General features: G+C 40.4%; 1 protein-coding gene and 1 long non-coding RNA gene across 6 annotated transcripts in view; both read left to right on the plus strand.

Annotated features, from left to right (window-relative positions):
* The first annotated feature begins 2,323 nt into the window (after window positions 1-2,323).
* Window positions 2,324-14,093, plus strand: fxr1 (FMR1 autosomal homolog 1). 5 transcript variants are annotated; one of them, XM_079349581.1, is made up of 19 exons: window positions 2,324-2,446; window positions 4,493-4,545; window positions 4,669-4,762; window positions 4,922-4,993; window positions 5,220-5,368; window positions 5,565-5,658; window positions 5,892-6,008; window positions 6,197-6,367; window positions 6,655-6,733; window positions 6,906-7,015; window positions 7,167-7,253; window positions 8,386-8,511; window positions 8,667-8,889; window positions 9,059-9,152; window positions 9,883-9,995; window positions 10,279-10,488; window positions 10,735-10,812; window positions 11,384-11,466; window positions 12,223-14,093. In XM_079349581.1, exons 1-19 carry the CDS (start codon window positions 2,396-2,398, stop codon window positions 12,400-12,402), a joined length of 2,184 nt encoding a protein of 727 aa, XP_079205707.1. In that variant the 5' UTR covers window positions 2,324-2,395; the 3' UTR covers window positions 12,403-14,093. The 5 variants fall into 5 exon arrangements, with proteins under 5 accessions (XP_079205707.1, XP_079205708.1, XP_079205709.1 ...); XM_079349582.1 differs by lacking the exon at window positions 8,386-8,511 and having other exon boundaries at window positions 7,158-7,253; XM_079349583.1 differs by lacking the exon at window positions 8,386-8,511 and having other exon boundaries at window positions 7,161-7,253.
* Window positions 14,094-15,975: 1,882 nt separating this feature from the next.
* LOC306828319 overlaps window positions 15,976-20,864 on the plus strand; it is a 45,913-nt gene continuing 41,024 nt past the window's right edge. The window contains exon 1 of the long non-coding RNA XR_013779725.1: window positions 15,976-16,129. This is a non-coding gene — a long non-coding RNA (uncharacterized lncRNA). The remainder of the gene's footprint in view (window positions 16,130-20,864) is intronic.

Consider the following 20,864-nt stretch of genomic DNA (forward strand, 5'->3'; position numbering starts at 1 on the left):
TACACTGCAACAGCCTATCACAGACCGACTAAAAAGAAAGCTATGTACGTGATGTAGCCTACGTCACTGTAGCCACTCGAGGTTGCTGCAGATTTTTGAAAGCTGGATGAGTTTTTTCCGGCTTACTCACTTAATTTTGCCATGGATATCCGTATAAATCCAGGCTATGCCGACTGTTCTCACAGCACACACCTTCGCCCTAACTTTAGGAGCTTCTACTGTCATGTGTGTAAACTTATTTTTGATGCTCCAAAGTGTCTTCTCAGAGCATCGGCGCAGTATGCTGCTCGGAAACAAGGCCCCGCTGATTCAGTTTGCTTTTAAAAAGAACCTTAAACAAGTTTAAGTCCGGATGGAAGGATGAGAAGGTTCTCTAACGCTGCATCCAGCTGTACTGAGAGGAGGACTGGCGAGAGGACAGCGCTGCTGCCACTCAAAGTACCGGTAGTTTGAAAGTCTGTGTGTGTGTGTCACATGTCAATGCATATACCTCTGTTGACTGCTTTAAAATGCAATGTTTGAGAGATGCTTCTGGTGTTCCATCTAATATGTTGTATAGTCATGTGTTATGGATATTCATCATAACATTGCTTATGTGGTGTAGGCTATAGGCTATACTGTAAAAAGAGATACACATTAACTACTCAATAAAATTGAGGCAACAGATTGCACACATTATTATTAATTACATCTAACCTTGTTAAAAGTTGAGTGAATATATATTGTGTTTCCTTCTCTGAAAACTGAAAAAATAAAAAATACTGTAATGTCCTGTAATTTAAAACATCAGTATACTGTTCATGGCCTTTGTCAGTTTGCTGAGCATCACAATGCATTGCTCACTACAGTTCTTAACTGTTTTAGATCAAAACAGTATTTTAATGTTGAAAATTGGCCGTAGATTAACAGCAATTGCTTTCAATGCAACTTTCAAATAAAGCTTATTGTTTTCTTAGGGCAAATACTCGTGATATATTTCTGATATCGTGGTGCAATACCATCACACTATAGCCTACATTAACATAGCATGCATAGTTTACCTCAACAGTGTCTCTCTCTCTTTATTACTTTGCCTGCTAATTTTGTTTTGTAATGTAGCAGCATAGAATGTAAATATTACGCGCAGCATACACCCACAAGTTGTCATTAACATTACAGTATAAAAAAAACCCCTCTCCTTTGTCAACCAAATTAAATTGTTGAGTTCAATTATTCACACTTTTTTTTAATGTCTTATGACCTTATTGTTAGTGTGTTTCTGTGGGCTCTTTACTGAATATCATCACAGGGAGTTGGATTTCCTTTTTCTACAGTAACCCAGAATGGACAAACAAAACCCGGACTCAGGAGGAGTTTCATATAAAGGGATCACAAGTTCCTCATTGCAATTTGCAAGCTCACCACTAGATGGCAATTTATTCTATATGCTGGTCCTTTAATACCTCCAATACACAAGGGTGAGTGTGGTAAATCATTTTTTTCAATTTTCATGTCACTTTATTACCAGAAGTAATAAACCTCAGTTAAAGGAAGTAACTCAAGATGTTTTATGTTTAAGAGTCCTCAATAACTCAAGTGAATCTGAATGAGTTAACCTGTGTACAGCTGTTATCATGCTGTAACATAGAACAAATCAGAACAGAGATGCAATACAGGTGATAAATGGCTGTGTAAATATATATGTATAAATTTTATTTTAACTGCTGACTAAGCTATCTTGTGAAGACTTAATAAAAACGTATACAGAAAAACATAATGGGGTAATGTAGTAGGCCCGCGCATACATGCTGTGAACTCGATGTCACTGAGGGAAACCTCAGTGTCTTTCGAGTAAAAATAAAGGTTTTGAATTGAATATAAAAATGTGTCTGATATCATCCATAACTTTATATATAATAATAAAAAACTAATTATACACATTGACATTGCTGTATGTTTTTATATCTGGACTGCCCATCTTGTTTACTTTATTTAGGACGAATAAGTTTGGATTTCTGAATCCCCTTATCCCACCTACATGTCCAGTATGGGAGTCTGTGTCCCCTTGATGTTGTACCCTTACAGTCTGTGATTGTGCCTTCAAAATGACTGACAAGATGGGATACAGGTAGAGTGTAGGCCTCTCTACAATCCTGATTTAAGGACAGACAGCAGACTGGAGTGAATGTAGACCTACAAAGTCCACCAATGTGCTGGAGGTAAAAACACACACTTTGGAAATATGAAATGGAATGATAAGAGGACAAACAAGAAGAGTGAAAGTACCTCAGATGTGTGTCTAAGTCAGTATTTATAGATCATTCTCGGTCAGTTCACAGAGCTGCCTCCTCTCCGATCATCAGCTCAGGATGCCTTTTGGAGCACCTGTCGTCCCAGCATCCTTTGCGTTTCCAATATGGAAGAACTGGCGGTGGAGGTCCGTGGCTCCAACGGAGCTTATTACAAGGTAAATACCAGCTTATCAACACAACATCAAGCACGACAGTGTGTTACACGACACATGATTTTTATTCGGGATCTCATTGAGCACGTTGACGGGGTTTCTACTCGAGCTGGACTCGCTAACTGCCTGCTGTTAGCTTCTTGTAGCAATGCTAGCCACAGTTAGCATGCTAGGCTAACGTCGCAAGCAAGTCTTCAACTCCTATGTTTTACACTTTTTATCGACTTTTCTTTCTACTTTAGATTACACGAAACACGATCATATCACTGAAGTTTACAACATATCAGCGTTATATGTTGTTTATTCAACGCTATTTGATGTTAGGTTGGAGCTTCACCGAGCTAAAAGTTAGCTATCTTGCTATTTCTCTGAGTAAGTGTTGACGTCAAAAGAAATGGATTTTTTAAAGATGAGGTGAGGCTTCATTTAGTGAGTAGATTACAGTAATTGTATCAAATGTGTTCGGTCATTGGAGGGGTCTGAAATCCCTCTATATTAATTCATACAGGAGGCATCATAGAAGGATTTTTTACACACTCAAAGGAAGTTTATAATTTGATACTTCATCATGCTGAAGCTATTTTCTGTATGTGTTTGTGTGTGCCAGCTGTTCCCTGTCAATCCTAACCAGCTGGCATGTCAGAGAAGAGGGTCACTGATACCGCAGACTTAAAAAGCTATTTCCAGACCTGCTGCCTTCTCCATTCCTCGCTCTTGTACCCTGTTTCCTTCATTTCCTTTCCTCATCTCCTTTCCCCCCAATTCTCTGCCTTCTCCATTAACTTCCATCCTTTAAACAATCACATATGTTTATTGAAAGAAATGCTTGTTTAACGTTGTCCAAATATTCCCACTTGTCTACACTGTGTGATTTTACCACCATAATCCAGAGGATCATTATACACAGAGTAGTTTGCTTTGTTTTTATTTAGCTTAAGAAGTAGGAGAAAGGATCAAGAAATAGTTGGGAAGTTTATTAAAGCATCTTATCTGAAAGTAATCTGTATCTTCAGCTGTCAGAAAACAATAACGTTGTGTCAAGTAGTAATAGAAAGTAGGATGAATTCAAAATGAAGTAAATGGACCTTGTTACTTTCCTTCTCTGCCCAACCCTTCTTTCATGAGTCACTTTGTCCACTTCCCTGCTTGTCAGCTGCTGAGGCTGAATTCTTTAGGTCTGTGGCGGTGTGATACAAAGCTTCTGATAAAATGTGATGCATTTGTTGTGTAGATGACAATGCACCCTGACAGAAGAAGGCCGTCATTTATGCTTCTGAATTTGTGTGACATTTTGAATTTCTGGCACGTCTTTGTTATTAATCAATAACTTTTAGAGCTTATCTGTGTGCAATGATATGTTAGTGTTTTAAACCATCATCTCAGGCCACATACATTTTACATTTTGTCACACCAAGTGATACAGTGGTTTCTAAAACGCACAAACTGAGTTGTGGTCATTGTATTTTAGTGGTCATTCATCAGTTTGTTCCAATTTTCCATACTTATACCTTGTGCGATCTATAAATGTTAAAACAAACAACAACAATGAAAAGGGAACATATTCATGTTATGCTTATCCTCACACTGTAAACACTGGATCCATTAAATGAGTCACATTTCTGCTGAATTTAAATACTACATAATATTTGTTTCGCTTTAATCTATCAGCTTGAAGTCATGTAGCTGTTTACATTTTTATTTACCCAGAATCATGATGCCATCTGCCAACTAAAACAACATCAATGATGCAAAAACTGCTTTTGCCATGAACTCTAAAAGTTGTTAAAGTAGATTTAGCACACAAGAAGGTAGACGTAGCTCTTAACTTTGTAATTTTCTTTGTTTTTAATAAAACCATTTTCCTCTATTACATGCCTCTTATTTGTTTTCTTGTCCTTCACAAAGGAGAACAGAGAGGAGAAATGTCAGCACGTTGTGTATCTTTTCTGTCCTGTAGAGTCGTTGTAAGTTGAACAGGTGGCACTTCATTTCAATCAGCTGTCAGGCTCTAATGTGCTCCGCCTGTCTGTGTCTCCGTCTGTCATGCAGGGCTTTGTCAAAGATATCCACGATGACTCTCTCACCATTGCCTTTGAGAACAAGTGAGTCTCTCTTTCACCTGTCTTCGAGCTGCTCACATAACATATGCCAGATTTTTTTTTTATTAAGACACATGTCGCACCGCTGTGTTTCAGCATCTTAAGTCATTCTAATCCTATTTTTAGTTGGCAGCCGGAGCGCCAGGTGCCCTTTAATGATGTCAGGATGCCACCGCCCACCGATGGCAAGAAGGACATCGGAGAAGGCGAAGAGGTGGAGGTGAGGACCACACACACACGCACACACACACAGACACACAGACACACACACACACACACACACACACACACACACACACACACACACACACACATACACATACACAAAGTCTTGTTTTTACCCCTCTCTTGTTGTTTCTCTGTCTCACCATCACAACAGATTTTGTCCAGAGCCAATGATCAGGAGCCTTGCGGTTGGTGGTTGGCTAAAGTCCGCATGATGAAGGGAGAGGTGAGTGTTGGTCAGAAAAAAAAAGAATTTATACATCATGAATGTCAAATTGATGCTGAGAGAATAAGTGCTGCTAGATATAATCGTATAAACCTGGTGACTGAAAGTGTAAGAAATTTGTGAAGCGTGCTAACTTGGTGAAAAGATGGTGTCTTTGTTTTGTTTTAGAAGGTGAAAACCTGCTTTTCACAATTGTGTCTATAGTTGAGCCTGTCTCTCTTTTCAGTTCTACGTGATAGAGTATGCAGCCTGCGATGCAACGTACAATGAGATCGTGACCTTCGAGCGTCTGCGTCCAGTCAACACCAACAAGGCCATCACCAAGAACTCCTTTCACAAGTGCACTGTCCCTGTTCCTCAGGATCTACAAGAAGCGTATGTTCAGAACATGTACACCAATGCTATCATGAATCTATTCTTCAGACATTAGTTTCACCCGAGGAATTCAAAAACATTGTTACGCTAATGTCAGAGCTCTGCATTTCTGCTTCATATAAGAATAACATATGAGGTGGCATTAAGGATTCACAAGTTTAAAGTTTTGTCTTTTTTTTTTCTTCTAATTTCGCAGATGCCAGAATGAGAACGCTCATAAGGACTTTAAGAAAGCTGTGGGAGCCCTTCACATCTCATACTGCCCTGACAGCAGCCAGCTAGTGATCATGGTAACTGTGTTGATGTCGCTCTGTGATGACATTTGAATGTTTATTGTTGTAGCAGCAACACTACTACAGGATGTGTTCAACTATGTCCTGCTTGATATGTTTGTCCAGTCGATGACTCAGCCATTACTGCAGCTGTCAAGATTACTTTATCTAATGTGGGTTCTTGTTTTTTCTTTTCTCTCTTTGTGTGTGCGTCTGTGTCTGTGTCTGTGTGTCTGTGTGTGTTTGCACAGTCCATGAATGACACGACAGTCAAGCGTGTGTCTTTGCTGAGTGACATGCACCTGCGCAGCATCAGGACCAAGCTGTTGCTCATGTCACGCAACCACGAGGCAACAAAACACCTGGAGGTCAGTCTGTAGCAACGTCTTGATGGTCGTCCCACTGCACGTGACCTGCTCACATAGGCAGCAAAACTTCAACTAAAGACTAAAAGAAAATCATCAATTATCAGAATCTGTAACGTCCTCAAAAACCCTTCGCCAAACAGACGCTCACGATTAAAGCCAAATGTTGAATAGATGTTCTCTCTGTGCAGAGCTCCAGGCAGCTGGTGTCCTCCTTCCAGGAGGAGTTCACGGTGAGAACGGATCTGATGGGCCTGGCCATCGGCAGCCATGGCAACAACATCCAGCAAGCACGGAAAGTTCCAGGTGTCACTGCCATCGAGCTGGATGAGGAGACTGGAACTTTCAGGATCTACGGAGAGGTAGGGAGAAGGACTGTTTTTTTTCCTTCTGGACATTATTCATCAACATTATTCTTTACTGAAACAAATGGTGAAAGACATTTCATCTTGTCTGAATGATAAAACTAGTTTTGAGAATGTGAGTAGTGTGCATCTGTGTCTTCTCACAGTGGTGCTTGGTTATTTGCTTGCCGCGTTTGATAATTGTCTCTTTATGAATATGTGACTGTAGTTGTACGCTAAATGTCTTTATGTGTTTGTGTTTGTCAAGCCTACATTGGAAAAAGTAACCCTGTGTTGTCTTTCAGTCAGCAGAGGCAGTGAAGAAGGCCAGGAACTATTTGGAGTTCCTGGAGGACTCTGTCCAGGTCCCCAGGAACCTTGTTGGTATGTAGACACCCTGAAAAACACCCTAAAATAACATTACACAAAATGCAGGACTGCATTAATTCACAAACTAAAATGATTTAATCCTTCACAGAGCCTGCTTGAACATCTCTGTGATTTAGAATCATATGGCGACTAGTCTCCTTATCTTTTTCCTTCTCTGTGACTCCAGGCAAAGTGATCGGTAAGAACGGCAAGGTCATCCAGGAGATAGTGGACAAGTCGGGCGTGGTGAGGGTCAGGATAGAAGGAGACAACGACAACAAGCAGCCCCGACAGGAAGTAAGCCTGCTACAGCCACATCTATACTGCTACTGACGGAGCTGATCGTTGACAGATCCACTTTTATTCTTTGCACGATTCTTTTCCACGTCGTCTACGTCAGCCCCATACTAACATGTGCGTTGTGTTTTTTTGTGTTTTGTCGACACAGGGAATGGTCCCCTTCACCTTTGTCGGTACCAAGGAGAGTATTGGCAATGTCCAGGTCCTGCTGGAGTACCACATCTCTTACCTCAATGTAAGGAGATCTACAGTATGTATACATGTCCGTCTGTGTGCGCCTGTGTTTGTGTGCTGACTTGGGATGAAGAAAGGTTGATTTGGATACGTTTGGGTTTGTTGTGCCGATTCTTTACCTTCATTTCACGTCAAAGCTTTATACACTGCATGTTGCTTTGTCATCCATTTCTTTAGCAGAACCAATAATGAAGGCAGGTGAAAGCTGCAAAAAAAAAAGCATGTTTGATTTATCGCACTAAACAGAAATCCTTCTTTTGTGCTGTGTGAGTACTCAAAGTGGTAATACATGAAACAAGTCTATAATATAAACTCTATTAGATGAATCGTTTCTACCTGAGGATATTTCTACAACGTGAAAACAAAGAGTTGAACACTCTACTAATACTCCCTTTATATACAATATCAGATCCATTTTAGGAAGACACACACATTGCATGTTGGAAGCCGTCACCTTGTCTGAAATACTGGCTTCCCTTGCTCAATCAAAAGTGATTACAGTCATAAACTTTTGTTCATAACATAAAAAGTTCCCTTTTTTTTTTTTTTTTTTTTTGAGAAAAGGCAGAAGTCAAAGATGTTATGGGAAGCTTCATTGTTTTAATCTACTGCAGGGGTGAAAAGTACTCGGGTCTCTCCTTCCTCTGGAGGTTAAAAGAATCAGGAAAAACTAACAAATTCGCTTTTCTAGGATTAAAAGTTGAGCCCATTTTGATAATATCTGTCAGCTCCAGAGTCGTAGTGATGGGGGAGAAGGGAAGTAATGCGTAAAAAGCGGGAGTGCAAGGAGCAAACAGGACTGCAGTCAGTTAGAAGTTTAATAATCATCAACCAGATACTGATGACATGTTTCGAACATTCACCAGAATGAACAAAAAAAACCCCTAGAGATTCTCTCAACCGCTCGTAAACAACAGAAAAAGAAACCTCTGAAAACATCAAAATATTTTCTTTGCCGTCCTGCAGTTTGGAATTCACAGTGTAAACTTTTTTGCATGTTTGTGTGTGTGTCCTGTGCTTTTTGCATATTTGTGTGTGTGTCCTGCTTTTTGCATGTTTTGGCTGCTGTGTTGGTGCTCTGTCGTGTGTGTGTGTGTGTGTGTGTGTGTTTTGCACTGTGTGTGTACGTGTAGGAGATGGTGGAGCTTCTTGTGGAGAGCCAGCAGCTTGAGGAGGAGCTGAGGCAGATTGTGGATTGTTCACAGGGACACAGCCTAGCAAGATTCAGAAAAAGCAACACAAGGCACAGGGAATGTGATGTGTGTATGATGAGGCGTATCAAGTACTGGGGGGAAAGAAAACGATAAAAAGGAGTGTTTGAAGAATGAATTCACATTGTTTCTTGGTGTCTTTTTTTGTCTTATTTTTCTTCCTCTTTACCACACCATTCCACCTTTCCCCCTTTCTCCTCCAGGAGGTCGAGCAGCTTCGCCTCGAGAGGATGCAGATTGACGAACAGTTGCGTCAGATCACCCAGGGTCACCGACCCTCTGACAGGGAAAGAGGAGAGAAAGGGGAGAGAGGAGCATATAATACAGACGGCAGCGCTAATGCCTCCTCGTCCTCTTTACATGGCAGTCGCTCCTATAATAGCAGAGGGCGTGGGCGCAGAGGACACAGCTACAGCACTGGATATGGTAGGCAACTTTTCAACGCGTAAGAATGGATAGGGTGTGTTAAAGGAAATATAAATAAGAGGAGAATGTAATGCATGGAGAATTCACTGTGCCCCAGAATAGCTTCATCCATCCTTACCTTTATGTGGGACTGTCTCACTGTCTTCTTGTGTGGTTGGTATTTTTCCAGGCACCAACTCCGAGCAGTCCAACGCCTCTGAGACAGACTCGGAGCGCAGGGAGGAGCTCAGTGACTGGTCACTGGCTGCAGACGACCAGGACAGGTGAGTTTGTGATTTATCCAACCTAGACTTGATCTCAGATAGCTCGGTCACGATTTCCTCTTTTCTCCAGCTGGTGATTCTTTACAGTCTAACCAGAAAGTTTGAACAGGAGTTGCTGGAGAGCCTCGCGGTTATGTTGTGTACAGAGACTATAGTCCATAAAGTGGGTGGCCTGGGTTCTATCCTCACCCTTTGCACTGGCCCGATTGTCATTCTCCACTTTCTCTCTCTCTCTCTCTCTAAGATGTTCACTCTCTACGGTAGGAATTAAACCCCAGACCAAAAACCTTTGTAAAATTTGGACTCAAGAGTTAAGTTTTCGATGATATCAGAGGGACAGGGACAACAGATGGAAATGAGCTAGTTAGCTAAATCTAGTACAAAGCATCTCTTCTCTTCTGTGATTCTTTTTTTTTTTGTTTTTTTTGTTCAATGTCCCTGATTCACATAAACTCAACAAACCAAACTCGAGGCGTCAGAAAGCCTTGCAGTTTTGTTGAGCGCCACATGTATAGACGCTGTAGTCCCCGGTCATGGTGGCACTGTCGCGGCAGCTGACAAGATAAGACAGATACAGCTATAAAATCGAAGACTCTGTATTATTGTTTAAAAATTTTACACGAGGTGCAGCTACCCCAAATGTAAATGCTATTTAGTTTACTCTGTGCGTCAAGTTGCTGATACTTAAGTTACAGATTTAAACGGATTTTATTGGCATTCTGACTTCCAGGGAGAGGGAGAGAGGCTCACGGCCACAAAGAGACAGTCGCAGGAGGCCAGGACCCGGAAGAGGCCGAGGAGGACGAGGGAGAGGAGGAAGAGGAGGATACAACAACAACTACGGTAACATTCCCTCCTCAAACCAAAACAAAGGACTTTTTGTTGTTGTTGTTATTTACAAAGTGAACGAAAGAGTTTCACCAGGCAATACAGATGACAGAAGTCAGGATCATTCACCATCTGTTTGTTGTTCAAACGTACAGCTTGAGCATGACATGTCTCACTTTGACCTTCCATACTAGTTAAGCACGTAGCAGACAAAAGAATTCCTTCACGTTGTTAAAGCCTGTCACGTGGTTGTTTGACTGTATCCGTGACATTTCCTCTGAATCCCCTGACGTCGCAGGAGGACATCGGGACTATGAGGATCACAACGCCTACGGCGCCCAAGAGACGAACACGGAGACAGACCAGACCGCCGATACAGATGCCAGCGAGTCCAACTTGCCTGCAAACCGCCGCAGAAGATCTCGAAGGCGCAGAACAGACGAAGACGCTACGCTGATTGACGGAATGAGCGAGTCGGACAATACCTCGGTCAGCGAAAACGGAATTGGTAAGAAGTGTGTTTTTTTTTTTGTTTTTTTTTTGAACAACTTCATCAAACATTTTATGAGCGTGTTTGAGTACGAGTAAGTCAGAAAAGAGGACGTAATAAAGAATGTAATAAAGCTAACGGGGCTGATTACGCAGCACAGCCATGTAAGTCAGAAAGGAGCCGTTGCTGGTCAAAAAAAGATTTCTGGTTCTTTTGTAATTTAGCTCCAAACCCCTCTCTTTGTGATGACCTTAAAAACCCTAGATGACCCAGAGGCAAAATCTCAGCGTCGTAACCGTAGTCGCCGCCGCCGCATCCGCCTGCCTGAAGAGAGGCAGCCAGGTAACTTAGCAACAGCCCGTATCCCCTTTGCCTGTGTGCAACAGCGCTCCTAACGGTTTGGCCGCACGGTTACGCTAAAAGGTGTTTGTCCGTGTGCCATACTAAACCAGTAAGAACCAAACGAGTCCTGAAGATTGCACGATTAGCTTTGCCTAAGTTTATGATTTGAGCCTTTACAGTGACTCTCCTAACATGTGCACAATGAGAGCACTGTTACACAGGCTTCTTCACTAACAGCGAGGCTACAGCTTTTCTGTGTTGGATCGTGTCGGGCTGCTACTCAAACGGTCGTCCTGGTTTGTTTGGTGTGTCACAGTAAACCTGACCTCTAACTTCTGTTTGTTGTGTTGAATGTCATGTGTACGACACCTCCAGTCAGGCGCAGGAACACATTGTTGCTGTTTGTGGTGTGAAAGTGTTGAAAATGTCGCTGAAGACTGCCAGACTGACTGACTTTTTTTGTTTGTTTTTTTTAATTCTCCACACTGTGAATGCCGGGCGGACTCTGTTATTTAAAGAGAACAGACGTTTTCATCGTCAGTGGTTTTCTTTTCTTCTGTTGTCTGTGCAGTGACGGTGGCTGATTACATATCCAGAGCTGAGTCTCAGAGCAGACAGCTCAACACCAAGGACTCCAAGAAAAGCAAGGATGTGGTTAGTACTGACCTGCCCGGTGTTAACAAACTGTCGGCAGAGCACAATCAAACTTTACAAAGTGCATGTTCAAACTGTTGTCTGCTCTTAAAGCTTGATCGTTACCTGTTAAAACATAAGCAGGCGACCTCCACAGCTGATGAACAGGCCAACTTCGAATGTCCAAAAAACGCTGAAACAAAATGTCCAAAAATGCTGAGTCTGTCCCCATAGACACTCACAGTATAATGCCCATTTTTCAGATATATTTTTTGTTTTTCATGCTGATGTCAGACATACAGCTCGCTGTGTAAGAATAGAGTCCCCACTTGATTTTAGATGGCAGAGCTTCTGTTATTATCTCATCAGTTTGTTGGCACTGGTTCACAGGTATGCTGGCCAAGTCATGCCTGGCTTGGTAACTTTTTCAGAGTTTCATAAATGTTGGTTTATTTTACCGTGTCCAGTGCATGAGAGGATGTTTAGGAGGATTTGCTTTTCAACGCAAAGATGAGGATTTATTCTTTCATGTACCCCAGTTTGTTTCTCAGAGATGTTCACTACTCCTTTGTGTAATGAATAAACAAGTCAGGTCAGCTATCACATTGCGTTGGAAACATTTCATTTACTATTTATCTTTGGAATGAGCCAATCAGCCGTAACTTTGTGTTTACCTGGTGTTTGTGTAGGTCTGTTTAATCCCCCATGGCTTCATGAGGGGAATTTGTTGCCTTTTATGAAAAGTTCAATACTTAAACTTCCTGTGTTTCTGTTCAGGGTCAGGTGGATACCATCGCTGAGAACAGCCCGCCGTCGGCCCCGGCAACCACCAATGGGTCCAGCAGCAATGCTGGAGACAAAGAGGACAGCGGTCCCACCACTGCTACTGAGAAGCCCGCCAAAGTCTCCTACGAGGGGGACTCGAACCCCCAACCTGTGGTTAACGGACTCTCCTAGTCGGGTCCGAGAGAGGAAATGGTTTCAAATATTTGAAATTCTTTGGCTGCACTTGATTTAATCTCTCCGTCTTTGAAGCAGCCTTCCAAGTGAGAACATTTAAATACAAAGCACTGTTGATTCTTTTTCACTGCATTTGGCAAATATTTGAAACCTTTTTCACTGTGCAACTTTCAGAGATCTGAACCTTAACATCCCCTTTACACACGTGCTCTCTCCAACAATTCATTTACTACATTTTTTAAAAGAAAGAATAGTTCTTCCTGTATGAGCTTGCCAAAGATAGTCAAATACACACAAACATTTACAGACATCTTCTTAGCTGTATTTTTCAGCCCACTCTCCATTGAGAAGTCGGACTGAATGCAGTGTTTAGAAAATGCAGACAGGGATTCCACTCAAACCATACTGTGGTATGAATGCAGCAGTTCTTATTTTTTAAATGGGGAAAAAAAAAAAAAAAAATCACAGCAGGGTTTTAAACAAGTCTGAAAGATGCTTCCACAACTGTCTGTGCAGGATGTTTTGTGCATCTGAAGTAGTTTGTACATTAAGTGTTCTGCATGAGCAGTACCACAGTGCAGATGGCTTTGTTGGAAACCCCGAGTATGTCTAACATACATGTGATCAGCTGTTGTGCCTTGAGAGTAGATTCAACATGTTGTTGCCTGGCTCTGCACACCGTCTGGATTCTTTTCACTTTCTTCCGTGTTACCTGCAGCCACAGTCGAACCAGGTGTCTTCTTGGTCTGTATGTATGCCTGCTGCACTGCAGGAACAACGCTGAAGCAAACTGAAAGCATTTCAGAGGCATATCTTTTTAAAATCAGGTGTGTTACTTCTTAATGTCTGTGGGGGAAATGAGTCCAGTTATCCTTTATATATATAAATATATCTGTTGACAAGTTTTAAATTAGCTGCTTTCTGTTTTTTCAATATGCAACCACTTCAGTTATCGAAGAAATGTTATTACAGCGTGTCTGGAAAAGAAGCAAACGATAGAAGAGTTGTTTTCTTTGCACTGAAACAGTTTCTGTTAAAAAAAAAAAGTTGATTGTAGTCGAGTCTGAAAACTGGCCTGTTAACTGTTTGTTGCTGGACAGAAATGTAGCTGTCAGCGCTGGGTTTCCCAGAAACATCTCACCGGACAGTCTGAGTGCCGTTTCCTCCTCCAAGCCAGACTGAGTAAAAAAGAAAGCGTGTTTGTTGTACTTGAGGTTACAACATGCCCACTCATTACAAACGTCCTGTTTAAGTGTTAGAAACCAGACCTCCCCGTTGTTGAGATGTTTCTAGAAAACCAAGCTAAGGTGACGATGATGTCATTTTCATGGTTCTTCCTCAGACTGGCTGGCTGGAAACTGGTCACGACTGTTCCACTAAGGAAGAGATTTATTTGGTTTATTTATTTAAAAAATGTACAGTATTTAAAAAAAAAGACAAAAACAAGAGAAGCTCCTCTTTTTCTTGACACTAAAACATGCGTTACCTTGGGTTTTCTTTCAAGACAAAATGAAAATTTGGACTACTGAGAGTTGTGTCATCCCAAGAGTTTTTGTTGGATCAACTACAGTATGTTTATTCTTTCTCTTTTTTTTTAAGGATTGTTCTGGTTGGTTGATGTGCAATATGTTTTGTATGCAGGTAGTTCTTAAATAAACTTGATCTTTCATGTAGATCTAAAACACAAATGTTTCTGAGTCTTTGTCCAAGAAGATAATATTGTTTACAAACACAATGAATAACAAAAGAAGCCTTTCTCTGATGCCATCTTCGAACATTTGCCAAGGTGTGGATATGTCTTGCTTGTACACTGAAACCTTTCAGTCATTTTACAGTCCACCTTTCTAATCATTACATTTGTAAAGCTAGAAAAGCATGACATTAGCTTCAGATATTAGTTTGGAAGATAGTACATTACAATTTTTGTGAACTCATTTGATTTGCTTTGTTGGATTGAATTGGGAAATCTTGATTGTCCCTGAGGAGTAATTTGGTTTGCAACAGACAATACACAATAACAACATAAAGACATAAATACATACAGTATGTGTAAAACAGAAGTCCAGTGGATAACTCAGTTTAGAAAGATATACTCCATTAATCCTGCAAGGAGAAATTCAATTTTACACTTGTTAAGACATGCTACACAGGCTGAAACAAACAACCCGTGCACTAACAGGAACCTATAGACGTGATTCGGAACCTATAGAGATGTTACAGTGAGTGAGCTGCCCACAGCGAGCGCTCCTGGGCTGGTGGAGGATTCGGTGACTTGGAGGAAGTGAGCCAAAGTCAAAGGGTGCAAAACATGAATCCATCCTTAATTTATTATTATTATTTTTTTTTTTTTTGGGGGGGGGGGGGTAATCATCTTGCTAATCATGCTATTGAAGTTATACAGTTGGATTTTATTTAATAAGAAGCAGGTGGAAAAGTTCCTCAAGTCTGCAAAATAAACATCATGGAGGAAATCCGTTTTTGGATTGAAGAGAAGGGGGAGAGGAAACTGCTACAAACTGACACAAGAATCTGTTCTGCTGTGGTGTGAACCAACCTGTGGAATCTCAGGTTGGATGTTGGACAAGTCAACAAGGTTGAAGGTTTAATTATTAAACCTGTGCTTCATCATACAAATCAAAGTAATTGTAAAATACAGAGAGATCCTCTGGTTACTTCAGGTGCTTACATTAAGGACTCATCAAACAGGTAGGTGTTACTGGTGAAACAGAATGTGATGTAATACCATGTATCAAATATCAGCAGCCCTGACTCTGCTGCTACACTTGTCTTATATGCAGACACCCTGATTCAGTGTGATAGTTAGTTACAGGCCTGAGGATGCTATGAACATCTGCAAGCTGTCTGTAAGGAGCAATTTAAACCCAATGTGCCCTGCTGGGTCTCTCCTTCCATTGGACCGAAACAGCTAACACAATGGGACAGAGAAGTGCCTAATTATTGCCCCTATCATTTGCATAATTACAATGTTTCTGTGAGGCAGGGGCAGTATAGAAATTGTAAATTGTAGTGGACCTGCTGTCTCTCCTCAGTGGAAGTCATTTTTGAATGGAGAGAGCCTGTTCTGCTAGCCAGGCGGCTCAGCAGCCAGGCTCAGGCGAGAGGTCCCAATCAGCCAGCCTCACAGACTGCTCTTTCAATAGGATTTTAAAAAGCCAACTGTGTGGAGAAATGAGAGTTATTGCCCCCCAAATCATATGGAATTACAGTGCTGGTTGCATATGGGGGGGAGCCAGTGGCAGGCACAAAAGCCCACAGGAAGCAGCTATTTCTGTGTGTTTTATTAACCCAACCAAGCAATTTAATTCTTTTGTTCGGGTGAGTTCTACTTCATTGATTAACAAAAGCGGGGATATAATTTTTTCAGCCCCTTTTGAAAAGCCTGAAATGTCAAGCCTTTTAAAGGAGATTATTCTGCCTGTGTGCGATGAATAGAGCCCAGAGTAACCTTTTGTCTACAATTAAATATTCCAGCATAAATATAAAAGAAAATCAGAGATGGGGAAAGATTGAGTCAGGAGAGATTGGAGAGGTAGATCCTCTGCCCGATAGTGGCAACAGCCTGGCTCTAATTAGATATGCCAGGCAGGCTGTGAGCAGTCACTCTCCACAGCACGCCGTGAGAGGAGGCAGCCTGAGAGAGGAGGACTGAGGGAACCTATCTGCTCATCTGTCTGTCCGGCGCCTTCCTCTGGGCATCCACAAGGTATTTCAGGAGACTTTGTTTTGTTTTGTTTTCTGCCGTTATTTGTTTTCCTGACATCTTTGCCACCGAGGAGGGACAGTGTAAAAGGCAATGCCTTCTGGGAACTGCATAAACAGAGAGGGCTGAATAAGAGGGGGGGAAAGTTGTGAGATTGTTTATGATTCTGGGGAAGTGATTAGGAATGACAATAAGATACTTTAGGGACAGAGAGGAGGTAGACTGAGGAGATGAACAGTGGTGATGTTGAATAAGTTTGGATTCATGCAGGGCTGCATTTGACTGTGACTAGTGAGTAGCAGTTAGGCTTCTAGGTGTTTTATCGTGCAGGTAGACTGTAGAAATGTACAGCTTTGATAATAGGTGAGCTTTGCACTGTTACCTTGATTCCTTAGCCGTATATTTAACTGATGACAGAAGTTTTTGCCATCAGTTGATCAGAAGTTTTGAGACACTGTTGCTAGAGAGAGATTATCCAATTCAATGCAGCACAGATTAAAAGGAGTATTAAACCTGCAACTCTCTCCTTCTGGTTTAGTTTTAACGTGTGCTCTAGTCAGATTTTTGTGGATGCTTCTGTGACCTCTTGTCAATGGATTTATTTCCTGACCAATCATTTTCTGGAGTGGCTTCATGAGATCGACATAACTCTGCCAGGACGTGTGGCTCCCCTTTTGACTCTTTGGGACTGTTTTGACATATTGGCCAGAGGACTGATTCATTCATACATTGAAAGAAGACCTTCAGTGATATTTGCATTTGGTTTAAGATGTCTTTTTAAAAAAAAAAACAACAACATTCTGGATCTTTCGGATTCTTATCCATCTGGTGATATATGTTTGTAGCCGCCGTAGCTCTTCTTCATATACAAAAAAGTTAGTCATTCATTATGATTTTGGAGGTATTTTCAAGTAGGAAGGATAGAAAGATATTTACAGAAAATCTAAATACCCTTTCTCTGGCAGGTTTTATTTGATCAGAATCTGTGCGTAACTGGATTGTGTTCTGCAATACATTCAGAAGAAGCTACAAATGTGTTAGGTCAAACATTGTGATTGTGTCAGAGGATGGGGGAGTGAAGGTTAGATGATGAAAATCTGTGTTTTGATGTCTTTTATTGACAGAAAGAAAGGACTGAGATTGTCTTGTTCTCTCCTCCACAAATCACAGGCAACGAGAACAGACAAACTCAATAACTCCAAAGCTTCTTTTCTTTTCTTTTCTCAAATCCTTCAGCAGACAGAGAACTGCTGAATCAGTGGAGGTCAAGACTCTTTTCCCTGAGTTATGTGGAAGTCACTCAAAAGAGAAAAGAATCTGTATTTGACCATGAAATCAAGAACACCTTCATTAGAGAACATTCATGTTCCTCAAATAATATAGCATTGTACATTTATATCAAAAACAAGAAATGCCAATAATGTCTGTTTACTCCGAATTTCTTCTCACTATTTGGACAATATATAACCATGTTGAGATTTGATGAATCTGATCTGCATTGACGGCGCTTGTACATTAAGTGTTGCTATTTTGAATTCAATTCAAGTGAAAAAACTTTATTTGTCTCCGGGGGCAATTCAAGGGCACACAGAGCATCAAATGAACGACAGTGCAACTATGCTAAAACATTTAACCAAGATAAGAGTCAACAAAGAATAAAGTGTCAAGAGTGTTAGTACAAAGTTAGAATACAAAATTACAAAGTTAGATACAAGGAAGAGCAGAGAGTAAAGTGTCTAGATACAGAGTTACAGAGTTGGATCCAGAGCATAGCGATGGAGTAAGATGTAAAAGGAAATGCATGTAAGCAGATGAAAGCAGACGTGTGAACAGACGTATATGATGTAAACAGACATGCAGTAATATAATATAATAAGTTATGTATGATAATTCAGTAATGCATTGTTTAAAGGCCCTCTCCTGAATAATAACATAAAGAAGGAAGAATGAAAGCCAGCACACTATCAACAAGTGGAAACAGATCTCATCCCGTCAAACTATATAACTTAAAGAAGTACTCTGCATGGATCAATGAATCAGTAAATATAATGCATCAACGAGTATGCAGTTTGAACAATTTCTCAGATGTTGAAAATGTGGCACTGAAAGCAGGGCATAAAAAGGAAATCTTCAACTTTTAAATTTCAGGAAGTTTAATGTGATGATGGATTCATATTGACATCTCTAAAATCTGTTTTTCCCCCATGCATCTGTCAATCAAAATGTAAGTGTCTATAGTATCTATCAAGCATTTTAAACTCAGCCTTGTCTCTTCTGTGTTTCCAATCAAGCTCCCAAAGAGCAGTTTAATCAGTTGCCTTGGAGATGTGCTGAGGGCCAAACACAGGCTGACCCTCAAAGTTTTCTAACTGAAAGTTTGAAACTGGTACAAATCAGAGGAGTACCTCATTGAAATGCCATGTAGACGTGACTCATGAAACAAAAAGACACAAGTACTATTGGGATTTGAACTGCAAAAATGTATTTTAAACATTTCAATCTAAAGAAGACTAGCAAGTAATCAGATCCTTCACTCGAGTGAAGGTGTCCGAATAACAGAGCGACAACAACAACATCTGATTACAAGTGCTGGAATCAAATGAATTAACAAAGTGAAGGAATGTCAACATGTACATTAAAGATCAGAGATTAACATTTGCTGCTAGCTCAAATAGCTTCCAGAAGTGTTACTCTATTATGTTTCATGACTGTGGATTATTACTATAGAACATTTGTATGGACATATCATTGACTTGACTTAGTCACAGTAGGCCTTATTTGAGCTATTTACTTTTGCATAGTTCAGCTTACAGCAATGCATCAAATTTGATCAACAAATTGTATGTAAACTCCACCGAAGGGGATGTCCTTTAAGCTATTATCCTATAATCATTGCTATAATACTACTTAGCAATTCTTTTTGTCTACATTGAAGTTATATTCTTGCATTATACTACACTCTTTTGAGTATTATTATCAACAGTGTTATCCGACATAGTTTAATGCAAACATTTTGACTGATGATAGATGTATTTTCGAGGGAGACATCTTGCTTCCTTCTTAGCTCTTTTGAGAGCTGTCCATGTGCTAATAAAATCCTAAATCCTTAAAGCCAAGTCAGGGACAAGGGGAGCAGATTAGTCACGGCTAGAAACCTGTTTGCATGGCATCTACTTTGTATTTTACATACTGTATGAAGAATGAGCATATGACTTGAGTGAGTTGGGACTTACCCACTGCTGAATAACTGGCTCCAGTTCACTCCAGTTACTGGGAGATGAAAACTGACGTCGCCACACGATGTTCAATTTGACGTCATGCTCACTTGGCAAATTCAAGGGAGCAATCTTAAGTAAATTTGATCTGTCAACTGCTTATCCTTCCTCACAATATGGGAAAGTAAGCTTCGCTGCAGAGCTCTGCTGTACATCTGAACAATACAATATATTTTATTCAAATTATCCAAATACTCTTTGTTTTATATGCATATATGACTGATACAAAAAGGAAAATGTAACTTCTGTTACCTGCATAGTTACTGTACCTAATGTAAAAAGTCCTCGGTCAGGCAAGACACACACTTTTAGTTTCTTCAAACACACAGGCGGTAGATCAGTGGTGGGACTACTGCTCTGCTGCTAAACGCTGAGCCTGAAGAGGAGCAAAACACCCAACAAAAAGTTATTCTTTTACTTAACCAAAGGATTCAAAAAGTAAGGAAAATAACAAATGAGAATCCTACAGTTGGACTCATCCCCAACAGTATAGCTTACAGTCACTGGCATGCTAAGTGAGAAGTTAGAAAGAGAAATAAAACAAAATCATGTTTTCAGGATAAATACAGCATTCTGAAAATAGGATTGCAGCCAAACCCCACAGTGAAGAATCACCTGTGAGAGTAAAGCAACACTCATACTGTCTACACATACTTGCAGCACAGCTACTGTCAGATCCTTTTATCTATGAATGCAATTGTTGCTAATCATAAATTCTAATAGGGATTTCAAACTGCACTTTATAAATGGTGCTATTGAATTTGGTAATTGTTCATTTCAAACATTTACTCTTTTGATTTTCCCAATACCTTTCAAAAAAAGGAACAGGAGAAGATGCAAGCTCCCCTGTCTCTGCATACTGCATCTTCCAGTTCCTTAAGTGTACACAGATAGAATTCAAGTTAAATACATCCCTTAATACATGCCTCAAATTAGAATAATGTGTGTCCTCCCCTTTAAAAGGTCACTTTATTAAACAATAACCATGAAATGTTAAGACAGACAAATGTTTGTCCTATGTCCTTTATGTTACCCACACACACCATTAAATGTTTGAAACCTTTAGGTCTCCAAATTTCTGCGTTTACCATCCTCTTACTACTAAGGCACAATGAACAATATTTGCCAAATCCAGAATAACCACCTATCCACTTGCAAGCATACTGAACCTTCGAGAACATTCTGCATGCATGTTATGGGTCCACCTCAGTATACTGAACATTTCAGCATGCTGGCGGCATGGATTCTTTTTTTTTTTTTTTTAATCAAGAGTTAACATTTTTGTCCCCTGCTCATTCAGCCCTCCTACTGAAATCACACCTTTCAATTAACATTATAAAACCGTAAAATGCATATGAATTGCTTTATTTGATGTTATACTTCATATTACTTTCTTTCATTTGTACTTTCCTGTATGTAGGCTATGCTATTTCATTACGTTTTTAAATTTTCAATGTGACATT

The sequence above is a fragment of the Symphodus melops genome, assembly GCF_947650265.1.
Source record: "Symphodus melops genome assembly, chromosome: 8".
Classification (NCBI taxonomy): Eukaryota; Metazoa; Chordata; class Actinopteri; order Labriformes; family Labridae; genus Symphodus; species Symphodus melops.

What these genes read in the sequence shown, in the direction of transcription:
- fxr1 (XM_079349581.1), top strand. Translation starts at nt 2,396, where the DNA reads ATGGAAGAACTGGCGGTGGAGGTCCGTGGCTCCAACGGAGCTTATTAC. An exon ending in GGTCCCCAGGAACCTTGTTG is followed by an intron (nt 6,734 to 6,905) that starts GTATGTAGACAC and finishes CTGTGACTCCAG; the next exon opens with GCAAAGTGATCGGTAAGAAC. An exon ending in CAAGGCACAGGGAATGTGAT is followed by an intron (nt 8,512 to 8,666) that starts GTGTGTATGATG and finishes TTTCTCCTCCAG; the next exon opens with GAGGTCGAGCAGCTTCGCCT.